Source organism: Myotis nattereri (genome assembly GCF_964212035.1).
Source record: "Myotis nattereri genome assembly, chromosome: 6".
Lineage (NCBI taxonomy): Eukaryota > Metazoa > Chordata > Mammalia > Chiroptera > Vespertilionidae > Myotis > Myotis nattereri.
Window position 1 is genome coordinate 93,422,883 of NC_138081.1, and position 23,090 is coordinate 93,445,972.

The 23,090-nt window shown below is 40.6% G+C and overlaps 1 protein-coding gene across 1 annotated transcript in view; it reads left to right on the forward strand.

The window, feature by feature from the left end:
• Nucleotides 1–7,232: 7,232 nt before the first annotated feature.
• The window catches only part of SCAF8 (SR-related CTD associated factor 8), a gene marked incomplete at its 5' end in the record, with an annotated part of 66,330 nt that continues 50,472 nt past the window's right edge, over nucleotides 7,233–23,090 (forward strand). Inside the window, 2 exons of the mRNA XM_081094176.1 lie at nucleotides 7,233–7,313; nucleotides 7,645–7,728. Of these exons, the coding sequence (XP_080950302.1) occupies nucleotides 7,233–7,313; nucleotides 7,645–7,728 (165 nt within the window). The remainder of the gene's footprint in view (nucleotides 7,314–7,644; nucleotides 7,729–23,090) is intronic.

Consider the following 23,090-nt stretch of genomic DNA (forward strand, 5'->3'; position numbering starts at 1 on the left):
CCTGCCTTAATTTAGGACTATCCTAACAGCTTTCAGTTCTGTATTTATGCTAATTTGCCTGCCTATTTGGAGTTACTGCATTTGCAATTAAAATGTTCTATGTGGTTGTTAGAAAACTATGTAACTGAGATGAAAAACAATTTTGTTCACCCAAAATATATTTAAAGGACTCTGAGAGAGAAAACTGGAGATTTTAACAGACCCTCTCAAAAATACATTGCTAAAGCATACTAAAAATAAGTGCAGATGCAGATGCGATAAGTAACATGATTAATAAACTCACATAAAGAGCTACATAAACAACCAACCAACCAACCAAAAAACAAAAATTCTTTTGCAGAAACACATGTAATTTGGACAAAAATTCCCCAGAAACACTCTCAGCTGACTTCTGTCTACATCTCACTGACCAGACCTGTGGCTAATGGCCCCTCCCAGCTGTATAAAGCTTATAAAACTAGCTTTGGGATTGACCAACCTCTATTGGAGAGGCAGCAAGGAAAAAAGGATGTTGAGAATGATGACGAGTCAGCCAACCTACACTGTCTGCCATACCTTGGTTATGTCACTGTTCTGTCCTTACTTGAATGATCAAGAGCAACTGAATTTACACATTCAAATCCCAAGTTTTTATGTTCAAAATTTCAAAGGCATTGCCTGCATCCAATGCAGAGAAGTTTTATATCTGTCTCTTCCAAGTTCCTTTGTAGTTGTCCTAACGTTTACTCTGAAAATTTTTAGGATCTTTATATTTATTTATATTCTCATATTCTGAAATTGAGTGACTGTGTCTAGGTGTGGGTTTTTTAAAAATTGATCCTATTCAGCCTCAGTCAGCCCTTTGAATCCGAAGGCTTCTAGAAGTTTTCTTCTATTGTTTCTTTGACAACATTTTCTCCACTTTCTTGAGACTTCAGTTAATGGGATATTTGGGCTCTCCTGGGTTGTCTTTCTCTCCTATTTCCTGTGTTATAATTTTGGATTCTCCTTTCCCGCCTTCTATATCTATGGCCCTTCTACTCACAATTTGTTTGTGGACCCAGCAGCCCTAGCCTCACCTGGGAGCTTGTTAAAAATGTAGAACCATCAGGCCTCACCTCAGAACTACTGAATTAGAATTTTCATTAATAAGATCCCCAGGTAATTCTTGTGCACATTAAAGCTTGAGAAGTACTGTGGGATTTCTTCCCACTTTTCTCTCAGTTCTGTTGAAATACTTTTGTTGTGGCATTTATAGTATTAGTTCATAGTAGCCCTTTCATGTGCTGTTTCCTTTTTGAAAAGCATTTTTAAAATGTATAAAATACTTTTCGAGACTAATTTTATTTTAAACCTTCTTCTGTTTCTTAAATTATCTATTGACTCTGGGATTTTTAAAATAATAGTTTTATTGATTTTTAGAAAAAGAGAGGAAGGGAGAGAGAAAGAGAGAAAAAAAAAAACCATCAATGAGAGAGAATCATCTATCGGCTGCCTCCTGCATGCCTCCTACCAGGGAACAAGCCCACAGCCTGGACATGTGCCCCGACTGGGAATTAAACCAGCGACGTTTTGGTGCATGGGACTAGGCTCAACCAACTGAGCCATACCGGCCATGGCTGGAATTTTTTTTTCCTTATATATCTTAGTTTAGCTCTTTCATGCTGCTTTCCCTGCCCCCCACCCCCACCCCCAAACATCTGTTGATTCTTGATAGCTCCTTTCTATTTAATAAAGAAGTGATACAATTTTCTCATGCAGTTGGAATGAATTTCTTCTAAACCCCTTTTCCTAAATGGGGAATTGTTATATGTTTTATGGACTTGTTAATGGTGATGCTGTATTACATCATTGGCAGCCAAAGAATCAAGCCAGTACTCACCTTGGAAGACTTAGGTCTTCAAGCTGCTAAATTTTCTTAGAAATTGGGCTTTCTTGTCATTTGTGGTGCAGCCTCTGGTGAGGTATGAAAGTTGGAAGTGGACTCACACAGCTCTTCTATTTTTTCAGCCCCACTTTGCTCTCCCACTCTCTTTGATTTATCGATTCCAGCTGGTCTCCTGACTAGACTGCTACCCTATTGAACTGCAGTTTGCGTTCCTTCTTATCCAGCAACACACACCTGTCCCTCTTTGTCTACCAGAATTTATCGGCTGATAAATCCCCTCATTGTCTACCCTATGGCAGTGTTTATGTTACTTTTTCTATTTCCATTGTGTCACGTCAGTGGAGTCGCAGAAGGGAAGTGAGGCAAATACATGTGCTCCGTTAGGTTGCTTATCTTGAGCCAGAAGCCTCTACAGCATTTTTGGTGGTGCCTTATTTAAAGCATAAAAGTGTGGTCCTTAACCATATAGGCTTAAAGCTAAGATTCCCACCATGGCATGGTGTTTAAAGAGGATTTGTGAAAGGAATGCTATAGCATTTAGGAGGAACGTAACTGCATTGCAGGATGCTTTTGTAGGCAAGCTGATACAACGTGGGTAGATTTGTATTCAATGGAGTAATCAGGAAAGACTGAAACTGCTCTTTGATGTCAATTGCGAAAGGGCTCTAAAGCTATAGAGTAGACTCCTTAATAATCTGACTTTTTTTATAGCTATTGACATCATGACATTGAGAGTGTGCTGATTAAATCTCCAGATGAGGTAAAAATAGGAAACTAATACATTGGACAGAATATGATTTTTTTAAAAAGGAGTAGATTGGAATGATGGGCTTAATCTAAGGGCACAAAGTTTAATATAGACAAGTGTAATGCTTGGCCCAAGAAACCAACTAGACAGGAGTACAGCGAAGATCAACAAATGTGATGTGATATAGGAGCTAAACATAGCAAATGCAATTTTTTTAAAATATATTTTTTATTGATTGCAGAAAGGAAGGGAGAGGGAGAGAGAGATAGAAACATCATGATGAGAGAGAATCATTGATTGGCTGCCTCCTGCATGCCCCACACTGGGGATCGAGCCCACAACCCAGGCAGGTGCCCTTGACCAGAATCAAACCTGGGACTCTTCAGTCTACAGGCCGAAGCTCTATCCACTGAGCAAAACGGGCTAGGGCAAGCAAATGGAATTTGAACTTATCCAAATAGAAGTACAGTGGAGGCCTTACTAGGTCTGGTCCTCCCTGAGCTGGACGGCGCTTATTTGTAGCATGTGTAGTGTTGTTTAGAGAGCCACTATTTAGGAAGAAATTTAGACTCCGGTGCAGATCTGAAGACAATGGTTTGATTAGTGAGATGATCATATGATGAATAACTAAAAAAATGGGGGGAAAAGAGACATGGGAAACAGTATAGTTGTTTATGTCAAGTAGGAAACATGATAGCTGTGAATTCTGAAAAGGTGTTTTGAAAGAGGAGTCAAACCTACTAGACAGTGTGGCTCTGGGATACAGGCCGAGACAGGTGGGGGAAAGTTCCATGGAGGCACGTTTTGGCTCAGTTTGAGACAGAACTTACCTGTATCCAGAGCTGAGATCAATTGGAGAATAAATTGGACTTCCCAGCACTGGTACCACAAAAGCAGACACTGTATGACCACTTGTGAAACATTCCCATAGGGGCTAAGCATTGATGTATGCTTACGTTCTTTTCAACTCTGAGATTTTATAAAATATGAATGAGGGGGAAGGAAATATAGGTTTGATGCTTTATTCAGTTAGAAATGAAAAAAATGTGAACTTAGTTATTTCTGGACAATTAATCAGTGCTCTCCAAATCATGGGATTGTTTTCAACACAACCTGGATATGTCCTATAGCCTTATAATATAGATTTATATCTATTTATAGTTATATGTCAAATGTGCAGATATCTAGCTTCATAGTAGATATACTTTATATCTTTACATTATCTTCTGCCTTATAGCTTAATTATTCATTGCTTTATTGATAGAACTTGATTGGTTTCTACTAATATAAATAATGCATCAGTGAGCAAATTTAAAGATAATACTTTAAGTTGAAGATTATATTCTGTCTTCAACAGATGTGTATGTGTTTATATGTTATACATATATATATAACATCATATATACATGTGTATACACACACATTCTAGAATGCACAGTAATAACATGAATGAATCTTATAAGCATTATTTTAATGAAAAATTGAAAAATACATTATTCCACTTATATGAAGTTCAAAACATTGCAAAACCCGAAATAAATTGTATAGGCATACTTACATATTTTTAAAAAATCTGGAAAAAAGCCAGAGACTAATAAATATTCACTTTATATGGTGGTTACTTGGTGGATATAGGAAAAATAATTGGTATACAGTGACAAAATTTGAGATGGGCCCAAGCAGGAAGTGGTGTGGCAAGACAGATTAACAGCAGGCCTGAGACTGCTATCCTTAGAAAGACTCCCCATTTAGATCTTGGCTGGTGTCTGGGCGTTTGGGTTTCACCTTGGGAGAGTTCCCACCATTGCCTAATGAGAGTGGCTCTCTGTGCCTGAATGTTTGTACAAACAGTGTGCTTTGTGCCAAACACCTGCTTTCCTTCCGGAAGTCTTGACTTTGGGGAGGCGCGCCAGGCACAGGGAGGCTGTGTCCAGCCCCAATACAATCTCTGGGTGCTGTGTCTCTAATGCGCTTCCCCAATAGGCAACATTTCATACGCGTTGACACAGTTCATTGTAGGAGAATGAAACTCATCCCGTGAGACTCCCGAGGGAGGACTCTTGGAAGCTTGCACCTGGATTTCTTGTACCTTTCCCTCTGCTGGTTCTGCTTTGTGTCATTTCACCGCAATAAATCATACTGTGAACCGGACTGTTTTCTGAGTCGGTGAGCCCTCCTGACGTAGAACCTGGAATTGTTCTTGTGACTGTCTTTCAGAGTGAGTTACACGGGTATGTATTCGTTTTAATATTTTTATATCATTGGTTTATTATACATATTGTACATATTTATCAGTTAATAAAAAGGGAAGATGAACATGAACTACCCAAGTAAAAATGAGGTGCAACTGTTGCAGCAAGCATTCCAGTAAAATGAAATAGCATGGCCAAGCCTGGTGTGCCCAGCATCGATGTTTCCTATATCCCTCCTACGACACCTCTCTGAGTTTGTTGCTGCGATCCAGGTACGTAGTGTAGGAACCACTGGCCACAACCCCTCGTCCTCTTTAACTCTTACTTTATATTTCTCCTCTCTTTACAGTAATCCTTTGAAGAAAGTTGTTTATAATTACTCCCCATCCCATTGCACTCTGGTTTTCACTCCCGCCCCTACCCTGAAGCTTTCACCAAAGTCACCAATGAAACCTGTTTACTAAACCTCATGGAAACATCTAGACTTCCAACTCCCTAACTTTAGGACAATGGTGGATCCTTTTGACTGCCATCTCCTTAACATGCTTTCCTTGTAAAAACGTCCCTCTTGGCCTTTCTCTCACTGTTGCTGCTCCTTTTCCTTTTAAAATCACCATTGCCATGTCTTAGTCACCTTTGCATGCCCGTTAGAATAGTCAAAATACAAAGGCAAGAATGCAGGAAAGCCCTGACCGGTTTGGCTCAGTGGATAGAGCATCGGCCTGTGGACTGAAGGGTCCCAGGTTCGATTCCAGTCAAGAGCATGTACCTTGGTTGTGGGCACATCCCCAGTAGGGAGTGTGCAGGAGGCAGCTGATCGATGTTTCTCTCTCATCGATGTTTCTAACTCTCTATCTTTCTCCCTTCCTCTCTGTAAAAAATCAATAAAATATATTAAAAAAAAAAAAGAATGCAGGAAAAGTTGAGCAGTTTGTAGGCGCCAAAGACAAATCCTAGAAAAGCCATAGACACATGAATGCACGTGCCTGGAAGGGATGGACGGAACCACTGGCGAACATAAAAGGTAACTCAGAAACCGAGCAATGAGAACTTGCCAGTGCAGGCCAGGTGACCTGGTGCTCAGCGAGCACTGTGTCTTTTAAGGCAGAAATAACGTTAGTCTCAGCCTCCACCTGCTTGCCTCTAGAGGTGTCTCTCCTGGGCCAAGCTATTTGAATGGCAACAAAATTCCAGCGGACCCCCAGCCGACTACCACCGTGCAGGATTCAGGTTGCCCCTGGAAAATGGAAGTGCCTGGGACTTAGCTTCCCCAGGCCTGCAAATTGCTCTGGCCCAGTCAAAGGGGAAAATCCATTTTCTCCTCCTGCCAAAGCTCTGTCCTGACTCTAAGCCAGTGTGATAACTTTGCCAACAGTGAAGACACATTTCACGTGATCATGCTGAGCAGCAACACATTGCTTCATTTTCAGAATGAAATTGTAAACAAAAACGGTATTCCCCACTGCCACCCCCTCACCCCCCATGAAGAGCAATTTTACTATCAGAAAGGATTCCAAATTCCTCTCAGCAAGAGGTGCTCCGGGTTCGATGATACGCCCTAACTTTTAATGTTAAATAAATGCTCACTTTTATTTTGGTATTGGTTATTTTACCTTGCACAAAGTGAGAGAAGGCATTTTGCTCCCCTTTTTGTATTCACCCTCTTACTCCAAACAACCTAGCCTAGGTCCTAGGGCAAAAATCCCTTAGAATAATTAATCTTTCCCAAAAGACGGGTTCCCTTTCACCTCTCCAAATCTTATGGGTCATAGGACCCGCTCCCTAGCGCAAACGCACTCATTGTCCGCGCCACTCCCGGCCCGGGATCTGGGAGCGTGCATTTCCTGCAGCGAGCTGCCTGCGGCTGCAAGCGTGCTCGCCGTCCCCACCCGGATCAGGACCTGTGTTTCTAACGTGAACCCCGCCCCGCCCCCCCCCCCCCCGCGCTATTAAAATGCTCGCGCACAATTTTCGCCAAATAAATGAATGGGAACTTGTCTTTCCTCCGTTAAACTTTAGGCCACCGTCCGGCAAAGTCCTGATGGTCAACAAACCGCAGCCTGCCTCGTGAAGGGGCCGAGCCACACGCAAACAGCAGAAACGTGGCAATGTTATTACTTCCTAAACTTGCGGCTGTGCGGGGCCGTTAGCTTTTTTGTTTCGAGCAACGCTCAGCACGGTCCCCCGCACCGGTTAGCAGCGCTCGCTCCCGCGTGGGCGGGGCGCTGGGAGGGGGCGGGGCGCTGGGAGGGGGCGGGCCGCGGGCTGTCCCAGAGCCAGGCCTCCGGGCGGCGACGCTCTGGCCCGACCACCTCGATGGTCTCCGCGCGGGCGCGGCAGCCACGCGGTCCGGGCGCCAGGGGGCGCGCTGGCGGGCGCCGCGGCGCTCGGAGCTACGCGGCCCGACTCGCTTCCGCCATATTGGATGCCGCAGCCGCCGCCGCCAGCGCTTCCTCCTCCGTCGTCGCCGTGCGCTGCCGGTTCCTGCGGCTCTAGCGGCGGGGAGGTGAAGCCGGAGCCCGTCGGAGGAAGAGGAGGAAGGGGGTGGAGAGTGTAGGGAACGGGACTCCCGGGGGGAAGACCGAGGCGGAGCAGGGCGGAGAAGAGGGGCGCCGCGGCCCAGCCCCTCCCCCGCCGCCGACCCGCCCAGGCAGCGTTGTGTCCCCTGATCGGCGCTCCGCCCGCCCGGCGGCCATGCCCGCGCCGCGCGGCCCTTGAGGGCGCCCTCCCCGGCCAGTGCTCGCCCTTCCCCTCCGGGCCCGGGGTCGCCGCGGCCCGGCCCTCGCCAGCGCCCCTGCTCGCGGCGCCGCCGCCTCCGTCTCGCCCGCCCCACGCAGTGCAGTGGCCGCCGCCTCTTCCGCCGCCGGGCTCCGGGCCTCCGCGCCGACAACATGGAGGCTGTGAAAACCTTCAACAGCGAGGTTGGTATTGCCGTCGGCTCCCCCAACCCCCACCCGGGACGAGGCCAGCGTGGGGAGGGTGGGCGCGGGTCTGCAGGGCTGTTCGGGACGGGCGCGCGGCGGCCTAGCGCGCCCCCGTGGGGGAGGGGTGTCCTCGCCCCGGCGCCCCTCCCCCGAGCCCGGGGGGAGGGCAGGGGGCGGGCCGGCCCGGGCGGAGGGCGGTTCCGGCGTCGCCGGCGCCCCGTGAGTGGCTGCGGGGCGGGAGGGAAGGCCCGGTGGACCCTCCCCCGAGCCTCCGGGCTCCTCTCCCGGGTCGGCTCCGCGGGGGCCTGGGCCGCCCCCCTGTCTCCCGGGCCCGCGGGCTGTGAGCTGCGCGCTGGACCTCCCCGCCCAGACCTCCCGGGGTCCTCGCTGGGGCCGGCGCGGGGCGGGGGCGGGGCGGGGGGCGCTGGGGGCTGATGCGCTCGGGGCCCGTGCGCGCAGCGGGGGTGATGGAGAGACCTGCCAGCTAGGAACTTAGCGAGGAGGGTGGTGGGGAGGCGAGGCCATCCTGTGATTTCTCCTGTTCTTAATCCCTCCGTCCACCCCTCCCTACCCCCGCCCCCCCCATCACGACAGAAAGACAAGTGGTAGGACGAGGCCTGCGCGTGGAGCGGGAGGGCGCCGGGGAAGGGTTTCCCACGGGCTCGTTCCCGGGGCAGGGCTGACACTAGATGTGCACAAAGCAGGCGTCCAGTCGTCACTGTCGAATTGAATTTGCGAGCCAGCTTTTGATGAAGTATGTTTGAAACATTGCTAGAACTCCGACTCGGGCATCGGTGCCAGCATTAAGTAAACATCGCAAGCACATGACCACACAGCCAGAATGGTCCTTAACCTGTATGCCTTAGGAAAAAATTAATGCAATGTTAACTACACATGCATTTCATGAACCTTTGATGTGGCAGTGCTAGTACTTGGTTCAATAGTATGATTTACAAAGTCTTACCTTTTAAAGTGCTAGAGCTGCCGTGATAGTACCAAGAGGGCAGAGCTTTTAAAATCTATTTCGCAATTTTGTTTCTTTCCTTTTATTCATGTCCCCGCACCTCCCCCACCCTCCCCCCCGAATTGGCATCCGGGAGGCTTAGCAAGGAGGCTGAGAGTTAGCTAACTCCTGTGAATTGGGCTCCCCCCTGTGAGTAGAGAGCAGTGGCTCCGCTGAATGAAAACAAGCTTCTTTTTTTGTAAAGGATTTTCTCCTCCTTGATAAATAACCAGAGCAATAGACTTAAGAATATTTTTCATTATATTTATGCATTTATAGCTGATAATTTCGGGCAAATTATAAAATTTGGTTCCACCCCTACAATACGCTATGGTGCTAAAATCTGGAATAATAAATAGGTAATGATACTGTGTTCTGATTTGTTGTTAATAGTTTCACATCTGTGCAGGGAACCTCCCCTGCCCCCAGCTCTATGTAGTCTTCTTATTTGCTAGAGTGCTACAGCACTAATGTTAAACTTACTATTTTTAAAAAAAATCCTTCGTCTTCCACTGCAATTATTTGATTTACCCCACCCCACCTCTTTTTGATGGGTGTCTCTCCTGTTTGTCTAGGACAGTGGTTCTCAACCTTCCTAATGCCGCGACCCTTTAATACAGTTCCTCATGTTGTGACCCCCAACCATAAAATTATTTTCGTTGCTATTTCATAACTGTAATTTTGCTGCTGTTATGAATCGTAATGTAAATATCTGATATGCAGGGTGTATTTTCATTGTTACAAATTGAACATAATTAAAGCATAGTGATTAATCACAAAAACAATATGTAATTATATATGTGTTTTCCGATGGTCTTAGGCGACCCCTGTGAAAGGGTTGTTCGACCCCCGAAGGGGTCGCGACCCACAGGTAGAGAACCACTTGTCTAGGAGGTTCTTAATATGTATTCTCTGTGAAAAACAAGATCCCTTATGTGGTAGATAGAAACAAGCATAGTATGTGTGATTGATCACAGTAGAGCACAGTGGAATAGAAATGTTTTTTCATTTTAATATTGACATTAAGTATTAGGGACCTAACATTGACATGGCACTTCACTGCTTATCTAATCTTTATAGGAACAAGTAAGTAGTATTCCCATTTTAGTGTATGTAGGACTCATCCCTCTCCCCCTATGGATTTCAAATAACTTAAAATCTTTAACTCCCTTATTTCCTAATATGCTCAAATTTCATCATGTTTGAAAGTGGGGTTAGCGTAAAAGTAGTAGCCATATTACTTACTATAGGTTGAGGAAGGGAAATATATTTGAAGAAGATCCACAAGAAGAGTATGCTTAAGCCTTTTTTAATTTTTTTTGGTTTAAACACAAAATATATAATCTTGATAGTTTTTTTCTGATTTTGAATATAGTTTCTGTGAATGTCTTATTATGCTTGCTGATGTGAAAATTTTGTGCAAGTAAGCACGTAGTGGGAAATAGTTCAGTAATAAGTGTTTTCCATTAAATCCTGTTGCAAAGTGCAAAATTAAAAAGAAATCTAAATTATAGGATTAGGGTAAAAGATGTTTTAGGGCCTTTGGGGGTCGAACGACCCTTTCACAGGGGTCGCCTAAGCCCATCGGAAAACACATAATTACATATTGTTTTTGTGGTTAATCACTATGCTTTAATTATGTTCAATTTGTAACAATGAAATTGGGGGTCACTACAACATGAGGAACTGCAGTAAAGGGTCGTGGCATTAGGAAGGTTGAGAACCACTGCTTTAGGAGGTTGACTGGTTTTTAAAGGCATTTATCCTTGGGCTGAGCCCTTCAGCACTTTCTCTGCTATATTTAAAGATATCTTTGAAGCATTGAATTGTGAAGAAATTCCGTTTGCTTTACAAGGCACCAGAAAGTAGCCCTAAGCGTAATTATTAATGTTTGTCAGTGAGATATTTTGATAATTAAAATGTGTAAAATATGAAATGCTTAGCTTTTATGGCTTGCTACTTACCAGGTTTTTCAAGACTGCCTCCCCCACCCTCCCCAATTGGTTTTAAAATAAGATCATGCCAGAAATTGTAGTCCTGGCTGGTGTGGCTCCGTTGGTTGGAGTGTTGCCCAGTGTACTGAAGGGTCACGGGTTCAATTCCAGTCAGGGCACACCTAGGGTTCAAGTTTGATCACTGATCAGGGCCCATGCTAGAGGCAGCTGATTTCTCTATCTCTCTCTCTCTCTCTCTCTCTCTCTCTCTCTCTCTCTCCCCCCTCCTTCTCTCTCCTCCCCCCCCTTCCCTGTTCCTTTCTACCCCTCTCATTCTCCCTCTCTCTAAAAAATAAAAAACAACCAATAAAAAATGAATATAGGTTTTAACCTATAAACAGTGGATGAGTTTCAAATCTGAAAATCCCTTACCTTATGCAGGATATGAATGAGTCATGATTGTCATGCTCCCCTCCCTCCCCCACCAGTAATTTCTCAGGGCTTCTCTGGCCTCCCCACCCCGTGTTCAAAATTAGTGTCAGAAGATCCTTCATGTGGTTATTTCTCTTAATTATCATGAGTTAAAGGGGATTTACGCTCAGGAATTGATACATTTAGGTGCCCACTCTGTTTTGTGGGAAAACTAGAATTTCCACTTAAATGTCATTGTGATGAAATAGGTAATGCCATCACCACTAATGTCAGTTCTGAAGTGAAAGAAAGAATGTAAGACTTCATAGGAGTCGATCGATGCTTGACTGGGCAGTTAACTCTAGAATTGTTATCATTACAAGATGTTGTAGTTGTTGATACGCTAAGATAGTGGCCTTTGCTTATGGGTTAGTGTTCTCACCTAAGTGGAAAGGGTCTCATTGGTCCTCTTACATCTGTGGACTACTTTAGTGCCACAGTCCATTACTGGATTGCAGCAGCTTTATGTGAGTTGTAAATTTATCCTCTGTCCTTAAGAATGCCACTGTATGGAGGCCATTATGGTAAAGTTTGCTTTTGAAAAGAGGGAATAGAGAATAGCAATGCATGACCCTTTGTTTAGAAAATTATAACTTAATTGGAGGGGGCACTTTCATAACGTCGGAACTCCTAATATATGAAACACAGAAGAGCCTGTTAGGCATTGGTTGTGCTTGGATAAGAACGTGAATGGTGGTGGTAGATTTTGCTTATGTGGTGGATATTTTTTTCTATTTAAGGACTTTAAAAAAACAGCACCAATTCCAGTATTAATAAATCTTTAACATAATCAAATACCAGTCAGAGATCATTCATTTAAAAATATATATTTTATTGATTTTTTTACAGAGAGGAGGGGAGAGGGATAGAAAGTTCGAAACATCAATGAGAGAGAAACATCGATCAGCTGCCTCCTGCACACTCCCCACTGGGGATGTGCCCGCAACCAAGGTACATGCCCTTGACCGGAATCGAACCTGGGACCCTTCAGTCCACAGGCCTACGCTCTATCCACTGAGCCAAACCCGTTAGGGCTTTTTTTTTCTTCTTTAGGTTCTTTGTATAGCTAGTTGCACTACTAGGGTTGTTTTCCCCCTCTGAGCCATTCTCTTGCTGCTCTGAGTAGGCTGCATGGGAAGGAAAGATCTAGGACCAGATTTGTAGGTATGAGATGCAGTTTAATTTTTGGATTTCCCTGGGTTGATCAATTCTGAGAGGATTCTAGTGCCTTTTATCATTTTTGGATACCCTAAATTCTTAGTGTTTTGTCCTTAGTATCCTTTGGTTAGTCAGATAGCTTTAAACTGTTCCAGGGTGCAGACTTTCCAGTCATTGTAACACTGTTCTATGCCTTGTCTTTCATATCAAAACTGAAATCCCACCTTCATTTAACTCTATTTCCAGTTTTGTATCAAGAATGTTCATTTGCTTAACTATAGGACTTTTTATACTCTTTCCGCCAATATCTAGAGGTAGACATGGGTTGGTAGAAAACAGTGGAAAGGTAGCGGGAGGAATAAATGTGAAAATTTTTAATTTGTGTGTTTTCCCCTTTGTTTATGGTTCAGGAAAGGGAATTTATGTGAAGCAGCTATAAAGCATTGCATTTTCTTTAATTTTCATCTGCTAAGGAATCTGTTTCTCCTTTTTCTTTCCTATTTTAACTTCCCAGTGGGAGGTTTGGTTAATTGTATCAATCAGGCCTTCTTTTTTTGTTTCTTCTGCCTTGTGAAAACTCCTTAAAGGTGTAGCATACTAAGTGTTACAACAGAAGGAAGCCTTCACTAAACCCTCCCTGCCCCACTGGTTTAGGTCGGGGTTTCTCTGCTTTAGCACTGTGGATACTTTGGACTAGACAATTGCTTGCTGGGAGGAGCTGTCCTGTGTAGCAACTCTGGGTAGAAGCAGCAACCCTGAGTGGAAGCCAGAAATGTCTCCAGACATTTCCAAATGTCGCTTGCAGGACAAAATTGACCTTGGTTGAGAATCACTGACTTAGCTCTCCTGTAACACAGTCTTAAAGCACTCCGTACTTTCCCTTCTAGTGATTACTACAATTTTAAGTGATTGCCTTTCCCTAGAGTGTAAGTTCCCTGAGGACAGTGACCATATGTTGTCATTGCTTCATATCCTTCATACATAGCAGTGTCTTCATACATTGTGTACACGAAATACAGATTCTTGAATGAATGGATGGATGACATACTAGGCAGATGATTGACTCTGGACCAAGGTAGTTAACACTTCTGGATATTTCTTTTTTTCCTCTGTAAATAAATTACCAATTTGAGATTGTATTTAGACTTCCTGTTGGAAGATTCTTAGACTAAATACTAAGCCCTTTTTGAAGGGCTTAGTATGTATAAGCATTATTTGGAAGGTCATTTTATGGTATTGTAGGACTATAGGAGATTAGATGGACATTTTTAAATCAGAACTTTGATGTGTTTATGATTTTCACTTCTTACTAAGGGGGAGAGTCAGGAGGGGACTTGGCTTAGAACTAGTGATTATATTACTACTCGTGCACAGAACTTCAGATATCTCTTTCTAGGGCCAGTTTTGCTGGTGTTGGACAACTACTAATTCATAGTGATATGAGAGAATGTAATGAACCTTGACCTTGAACACTGGCTGAGTTCCTAAGCTCTTAAGTGAGCTCAATTTATTCTGGTTTTGTTTTCTCAACATATTTCTCTACTCCTCTCTCTCAGGATTGTGCCTCTACTCCTGCTTGTACAGACTGCTTTTCCAGCAGCATGGACACAAGAAGCATAGTAAGATGATTATAACCCACGTAAGGCAGGCCCTTTGGAAAATATTAGGTTTAGATTGATACTGAAATGATGTCTTGATTATATGGGCAGTACTCGGGAAGCAGAATAAAGCTGGTCACTTAGAATATATTAGTAATATTAAAAGAGAACATTCAGGGAATAAGTTTAATTTCTTCACACACAAAAATAGGTTAAGTGAAATAGAAGTTATTTTCTTAATAGTGAGCAAAAATTATATAACTGGTTGCATTTATTTGCCTTCTGCTTCACAAAATTTTACTGTATGTTTTGTAAAGAAATTCATTGCCTACTTTGACTAAAATGCAATTTGATGATTGGAAATAAAATGCATCTTATATTTTGAGGAAGTTCTTCAAACTATAAGATGATAAATCATTGACAGATAGGCTGTAGGAATAGAGAAACAAAAATGATAATCAAATTTTTGATTTTTTAATTACAGAAGAGCAGATTTTGGTAGAGGTACTATTTATGGGAAATAAATGCTGATGAGAAATGTTTCTATAGCCTGTGATTTCTTATCTGAGTTAATACTATCTCAAGTTTGATTGTAAACATGATTCATTTGCTTTCCTGATTTTGATTTTATGCATTTATTTTGTCTTTCTAATTCTGCTTTACAAGAGTTTCTGATAAGACCATATTTTAAACTCAGGGAAGGGTATGTAAATGTGTTATGGTATCTACTATAGGTCAAGATATAGCTTACAAACTTTGACATCTATTTAGTTAGAATGGGGAATATTGATTATTCATTGTTTTTGATTTACTTATTTTTTATTCATGTTTTTAAAAATAATGTGGCTATTAAGTTAATATATGCCAAGTTTTTAAAATAAATTCTGCAACTTAATATAGGTTGACTTGAAAGACTTGGGATTTAATTTTTTCGTTCATTTGTTCATTCATTTAACCAATATTTAATGGATGTTTACCATGTACCAGACACTTTTCTATCTGCTGGGATAGTGATCAAGATAAGCGAAAGCTTACCCTCTTGGAGCTTATGTTCTTGTAATCCTTTGAGTGCAATGGTCTTGCTGCAGAGCTAGTGAGGCTGGTAGGCATTACTGACTCCAGTTGATTCTTTTCTAGGGATTGCTTTGTCTGGGACATCTTTCCAGGCTCAGATCTGCCTGGTCTGTTCTCAGCATTTTGCCTTATAGAGTCCACACTGCTCATCTATTCAAAATAGAGATTGAGCAAGTAGACTTACTTAAACAAGAATATGGTATGTTTTCAACAATGGCCTAACACAGGGGTGGGCAATCTTTTTGTGAGTGCGTGCCAAAACCAGCAAAATCTCTGACTCAAAATTCTTCTGCGTGCCAACCCTAATTTTTTGAGAACATGTTATGCCTACTTGATATCTCTTAAGGTGTACGTATGTGAAGAACCTTGAAGAAATAATAAAATTCATTCGAGCGACAAAAACACAGTATATGATGATGAAAAATACATTTATTTTTTAATGTATACATGTTATATAAAATTACCTAAGATGCACCTACACTGAATTTATCTGAAAAATTAAAAAGTTGATATTAAGAAAAAAAATGTAAATGGAAGATTATAAGAGAGGATTTTGCATGCCAGCAAAAGTTAACTGGCTTGCCACGTTTGGCACGCGTGCCAGGGGTTGCCCACCCCTGGCCTAACATGTATTTAAAAATACATTTGGTATTTTGGAATAACTCTTTCTTACAAAATACAGCCAAAAAGGATGTTTTCTTTTGTCCGTGAGATAGTAGTGTCCACACGTAAATGATTAAAAAATACTTTAAGTGGTGACCAAACCTTTATGAATTTAGAAAAATAAATTAATACTTTTATAACAAACTTTCCCTTGACTTAAGTATATGAAAAAATTTGGCCTTCCCCCTCCCTCCCTATCTCTCTCTCTCTCTCTCTCTCTCTCTCTCTCTCTCTCTCTCTCTCTCTCTCCTCACCCACACATTTTTTTGAATTTGATTTGATTCCTCAGGGCTTATTTGAATAGCACGTCAGTAAAGGAAGAAGCAGTTTGGATCACGTATTTACTCTGTAGAACTTGGAAAATGATATGAAGATCTTTTTGTACTGGGTCACAGTATGTAAAAGGTTGACCAGTACAGTATACCTGAAACTAATACGATGTTATATGTCAATTATGTCTTAATTTTTTTAAAAAAGTTGACCAAGTCCTAGTTAATGGCTTTCTTTAACTTAGCAATGTTTTGATACTATAGTTTTATGGCAAAAAAAATCAATATAGCTATTTGCATTTATTGAAATGTTTGAAATTATATTGGTTAAAAGGATGTTGAATAAGTTAAAATTTTTGCAAACCAAAACATTTTATGCAGCAAGTGTCTAGTTTCTAGAACCAGCTGCTCGCTATGATGAAAAATACCTGGCTTATATATTTTTGAAGTACTACTCTTTTTTTTTTTTTAATCAAACATTGTTAAAAGTGAGCCGCTGTAATATATAGAGCTTTATAAACTCCTCTTTTCCCCCACCATCATTATATTTCAGTAGATCTTTAGGATAACCTTGTGAGAAAAGTAGGATAGGTATGATCCCCTTTTATACAAGTGAATAAATTGAGGCCCAACCATTGTGGTTTTACTCAGGAAATTCAGCTTTGTGAGTATTATAGAGTTCCGTCTAGAAGCACCCAGGCTTCAAACTCTGATTGAGATGTTTTCCTTATCCTTCTGTGTAAAGGATAAGAAAAATCACTTGATTTTTCACAATTCCTTTTTACTGGCGTTGTCCAAATATAAGTTAACTATTTTTTCTCAGTTTTTAAATTTTATTTTTACAACTTCAGATTTACAGAGAAGTTGTGAGAATGATAAAAGAATTTTTGTGTGCACTTCATCCTAATTCCTTTACTTAATTATAACCATACTTTTTCTTTCTCTCTCTCTGAACACATGCAGGCTTTTTTTTTTTTTTGGAACATTTTGAGAGTAAATTGCAATTCATGATACCTTTTACTTCTAAATAACTGTTTTCTAAGAAGAAGAACAAAAAAATCACATTGAAAGCATTGTTTCCTGATTAAAAAACAATAAATAAAGAGAAGGACATTCTCTTATATAACCATTGTATGATGGTCAAAATCAGGAAATTAATACATTGATACAATGCAATAGTTGCAGATCTTATTCAAATTTCAATAATTGTACCAGTAATATCCTTAACAGCAAGAGTAAATTGTATACTACACCTTGTATTCATTTGTCTTGTCTAGTGTCCTTTAGTCTAGAGCACTTAGTTATTAGTGTCTTTGTCATTTATGATCTTACTGGAGGCCCAGTGCATGAATTTGTACACGGTTGCGATCCCTTGGCCTGTCTGGTGATCCAGGCCATCTGGCCAATTGGGGCCAGCCGAGGAAAGGAACCACGGGAGATTGGCCAGCTGCAGGAGGTTGGCTGTGGGAGCGCACTGACCACCAGGGGGCAGCTCCTGTGTTGAGCATTGGCCTCCTGGTGGTCAGTGCGTCCTCATAGCAACCAGTTGAAATGGCCACTTAGGCTTTTATATAAAGAGAGATAAATTGAGAATGGGCCAGTTATTTTTAGAATTCCCTCAATATGGATTTGCTTGCTGTTGCTTCATGGTTATGTTTAGGTTATGCATTTGGCAGGAATACTCCAGAAATGATTGTGTCCTCTGGAAGTAGATGATGTCTATTTATCCCATTAATAAATTTCTGCAAATTTTCTCCATTGTAAAGTTATTCTTTTCTCCTTGGTAAAAAATATCTTAAGGGGAGATATTTTGAAACTATGCAGATACCCTATTACTCATCAAACTTGCACCCAGTTGTTTTAGCAACCATTTAGTTCTTTCCTGAATCAGTTATTACTAAGATGGTTGCCAAATAGTGATTTTCTAAGTCTATTCTTTATGTATTAGTTGGACATTTTGTAAGAGCCTTTCTTTCTCCTAATTTATGTATGTATGTATACATGTAGTATGAACTTATGGATTCCTTTTTACTCATTCGGATGTTTTGATGCTTAGATTGCCTCAGTTTTGACCAGTTAGAGCTCTTTCAAGCTGGCTCCTGTGTTTTTTGTTTGACATGTGCTCATCATTTTTTGAGCACCCCCTTGCTTTCTTGAATAATATGACATTCCCACCCCAGCCCTGGAATCAGCCATTTCTCCAAGGAGCCCTAATTTCTTTTAATAGATATCTATTAACAGATTGAACTGAAAATTTTATATATATATACATACATATGTCTATATATATAAAATTTTCTTTACCTAAAAAGCCATTGAGTTCACCCTGATGATACCATCAATTCCATTTTAACATCGAAGGGTTCATTCTAGCCTTTCCCCTTTCCAAATGTTATTTGATCAACCATAAGGTACACGAAAGTAGTTTCAGAGTTGTTAAACCATATGTCTGTGAAAATAAAACTTTAGCCCTAGATGGTTTGGCTCAGTGGATAGAGCGTCGGCCTGCAGACTGAAGGGTTCTGGGTTTGATTTTGGCCAAAGACATGTGCCTGGGTTTCAGGCTCAATCCCCAGTAGGGGGTGTGAAGGAGGCAGCCTATCAATAATTTTCTCTCATCATTAATGTTTATATCTCTCTCCTTTTCTCCCTTCCTCTCTGAAATCAATAAGGAAATACATTTTTTTAAAAAGAAGACCGTCTACGGCCATACCACCCTGAACACGCCCAATCTCGTCTAAAAAAGAAAACCTTTAACCAAAATTTAATATTTGTTTATAGTTTGTGTTTTATTTAGCCTTAGGGTATATAGTCAAAATACTGTGTTCAGTCATTGTTTGGTCAGTTTTTTCCCTAAATGTAGTTTTATTCATTTAGAATATAATTAGGTTCAGTTTCTTCCTATTTGTATTAATTTTGTTTTCTTCTTTTTATTTTCTAGTATGTGAAACATTAAACATAAGCTCACTTTAATCCTCCTTTACTTTTTATTAGCTTCAGCTTCATAACCACTTAATGCCTTGGGTAAATAAGTTTTTCCTTAACATTCTTAAAATCAAATAACAAGCCCAAACTTCAGAGGTTTAGATGTAGAGAAAGTTAGATCTGTTTCTAATGGCACAGTTTCAATTCATAGATGGAAGAAAGTATGAATTTAAAAGCTTTCTTCTCGTGAATGGAATCTTTCTTCATAGAGGTCAGTAGACTCTGTAGAGGACCAGATAGTAAATATTTTAGGTTTTGTGGGTCACTTAAGGTATTTTTTGTATAGTCTTGTCAGTCACAATTCTTTTTTAAAAAAAAAAAACACACACACACACACACAAATATTTTTGGCTTCAGGGCCTACAAAAATAGGGCATGGGTCATACTTTACTGGCCCCTGCTGCAGACTTTGACACCTGAGAACTTGAATTTATAGCATGCTACTTATAAATCAGAATTAAAATTGAGCAGGAAGTTATATTCCTTGTAGACTTTATAAGGCTTATTTTAACATTAAATACAAAACAACTTAAAAAGACTGTATTAGTGAGAGTATTCATTCAACAAATTTCTTGAGCACTTAACCACTATGTGCAGACACTATTCTAGATTTTAGAATTTTAACAGTGTGCAAAACAGATTTAAAAAGAGATGCAAAAAAAACTTGCCCTCATGGAGTTTACATTCACTTTTTGTGTGTGGGTGTGAACTGGAAATGCATATTTTCTTGTTCATTTAGTGACATTTATCTCCTAAACATTGTTTCTATGTTAATTGCAGAGTGAGCATTCTTTCTTGAAAACTTGATAAAATATACAGCAAAAGGAGTGAACCTAAAAATTTTGCTTATTGCTTCCCATTTCTTTTGTGTGAAGCAAGTTTTATTTGAAAATGATTCTCAGTCATAAAGCTTTCAGCGTGCAGCTATACTAATTCACTAAAGGAGGACAATGAAGTAAATCCTTATTAATTGGGACAAAGAACCCATACTTAATTAGTAATAAGTACATGTGTATGATAGGATCTTTAAAAAATATTATCCAAGTACATAATAGTAATTTAACGAATCTTTCTTTAATGCTTTAATGAATGAATGAGAATGATTCTTAAAATACTTGCTTATGTAGTTTCTTGAAATAGGGAGAAAGTCTCCTGGTAGTGTTTTTGTTCCTGTGTAAATATAAACTCTGCTGGAAAAATAAGTTTTACCATGTTAGACATTTGTTGCTGAATGACATATCTATCTGAGTAGTTTTTCTATAAGTGTTTAATAAACCAGTAAGTACCTTTTAATTTTTTTTTGTGGTAAAACTTTATTGAGATGTGAGTAACTGCTTTTGTAAGAGTTAATATCTTTGGCTTTTTTTACACCAAGAAGAGTGTCTTTTTTGTTTTGTTTACTCCTCACTGAAGATATTTTTTCCATTGATTTAGAGAGAGAGAAATATCCATACATCTATGTGAGAGAGACACATGAATGGGTTGCCTCCAGCATGTACCCTGACCGGGCCTGGGAACTAAACCCGTGACCCTTTGATGTTCGGGATGATGCTCTAACTACCTAGACATATGGGCCAGGGCAGAAAAGTGGTTTTTAATGCAGTAGCAGCTAGTGATTGGAAAGAATGCTAGAAAGTATTTGCTGGTTGTTTGAGTTTTACTGTTTACTAGAGGCCTGATGCACGAAAATATGTGCACTTGGGGGGGTCCCTCATCCCGGTCTGTGCCCTCTTGCAGTCCGGGACTCCTCGGGGGATGTCCCCACAGGGAGCGAGCCTAAGCCAACAGTCAGACATCCCTCTCATAGTCGAGGAGCCCTCGCTCCTTACCGCCTGCCTGTTTGCTGCTCCTTAGTGCTGCCTCAGAGGCAGGAGAGGCTCCTGCCACTACCGCTGCGCTCACCCGACTTCTGGCTGAGCGGTACTCCCCCTGTGGGAGCGCACTGACCACCAGGTGGCAGCTCCTGCATTGAGCGTCTGTCCCCTAGTGGTCAGTGTGCGTCATAGCAACCGGCCGTTCGGTCGATTTGCATATTACCCTTTTATTATATCTGATGATGTGTACTATCAGGCATTGTATTCTGCAGAGTGGTTGCCAACATTAATTAGCTACCTACCTCCTTTTCCTCAGACAGCTCATTTTCTAATAGAGTGGGTTGGCAGTGAATTATCACAGAGTTAGGAGAAGGTAATGTGATGAATATTATGAAACAAAGAGTAATGATGTAGCCATTATACATACTGTGTGTATACTCTTCTGTGTATATCATGATGTATATACAGCATAAAGAAAGAGACAGTGAATGAGGCAAAGATCATTTTCAAGTAATTGTCAACTTTGGGTAGGAGATAGGGTCATGGGGAGTGACAGAATTAGGCAAGGATTTTCTGATGAAGGGCCTTTGTGTACTATGCATAAGACCTCATTTCTAATCAAAAGTGAGTGGAGATTCTGAATGATCTTAAATAAAAGCACAAGTTTTAAATTTGTGTTTTAGAAAGGTGATTAGTATCTTTATAGAGCAAGATATAGGAATGAAGTTGGGGGGAGAAGGAAGGTTAAATTAGTACTAGTATAGAGGAGAAGAATGGAAGAATGCAAGAGAAGTTTACTAATAATAGAGAGCTGGATATGAGGAAGAAGAGGGTGGTACCAGGGCTTTGGCTAATGGACCAGGTAGTTACAATTGTATAGTACCAATCACTAAGATGGGCCAATCAGGAAGAGCAACAAAAAAACCTGAGCAGAAAGAATTGGTGGGTTGAGTTGAATGGTGGATAATTTTTTTTTTTTTTTTTTACTTAGAATAAAATAAAGATCTTAAGAATGGAAGGAGAGTTGAAATCATCCATATCTCAATGACTATTGTGTTGACTGTGGCAGTAGTGATGTACTTCTTGAAGATTTGGTGTCTGTGGGACCTTAAGGTGGAGATATCCAGCTGGGATTATATAGGTCTGGCACCTAGGAAAAATAGGCTAGAGATGAAGATTTAGGAGAGGGTACAATTGTCCAGAGAGGTGATGTAGAGAAAGAAGAGAATGAAGCTTAGGGTAAAATCTTGTAGATTTTTTATCTTCTTCAGTTTTTTCCCTTCAGAAGGCTTTGGTCCCTTTTCCCTATCATTGTATTTATGAATACAAGGACATTTAAAAGCAACTCCATGGAATGTGCTTGCTTTAAATTCTGCTTATGCAACCAGATGTTCCTGTGTGCAATTAAAATTTAAGTGGTAAATTGAATGATCTATGAATAAAATTAAATATTTAGATTTTGTTTAATGAGATTTTAACAGAATTTCTTAACATTAAGCCTGCTCATATCATTCAGCATGTTATTAGCTCCTCATAGTCACATAATGCTTTATCTTAAATCTGTCTACAGGAACCGCTTTATTGTGAACATGGAATTGTGGATTTAAAGGCGATATTATTAGAAATAGAACCCATGTTTATTTGAGAAATTCTAGCTAATATGGTTTATGGGGATTGGTTATGAGAGGATTTATAAATGAATTATTCTTCCTCTTGTTCTCATTTGGCCATTTCACAGCTACTAGTATTTCTAAAATTAAGAGGAGGTAAATTTAACATTTTTTTTCATTTTGATGTTTACAAAAGACGTAGGAAAGAATTTAAATTAAATAAAGATTAATTGCTTGGGTCCCAGGAAAAATTTAAACTGAAGTCATTTTTATATATGTGTTTGTTTACATGTACATATTTTGTTTTCTCCTGGAGAATCATTTCTGTTCCCTTTAGTTTTAGAATAGGGTAGCTAAAGACTATTACAGTCATGTTATGCATTGTATCTATAGGCAGATCTTGAATTTGTGGTTCTGTGGTTGGGTTCCTTGTTTATTTCCATGCTTAATCTTGATTTCAAGAAATTACAAATTTTAGACCTGAAAGACTTGTGATAATATATCATTTAACTGACTCATTTTACGGCTAAAGAATCAAGTTTCTGATAAAACTTGTGTAGAATCACAGCTTATCAGAGGCACGTACTTAGACGTCAAATAAGAAGAAATTTCTGCTCTGTGTCTTGGTTTATTCTCATTTTCTCCATATGGATTTTTTTAGAATGAGAATTTGGTAGTGTTTGTGTTGGAGGTGGAAGCATGCAAATTGGTGGTTATTAGTAGATTACTATCGTTTCATGCTAACGCTGGCCAGGATAAGAAACAAGCTACAGTACTGCC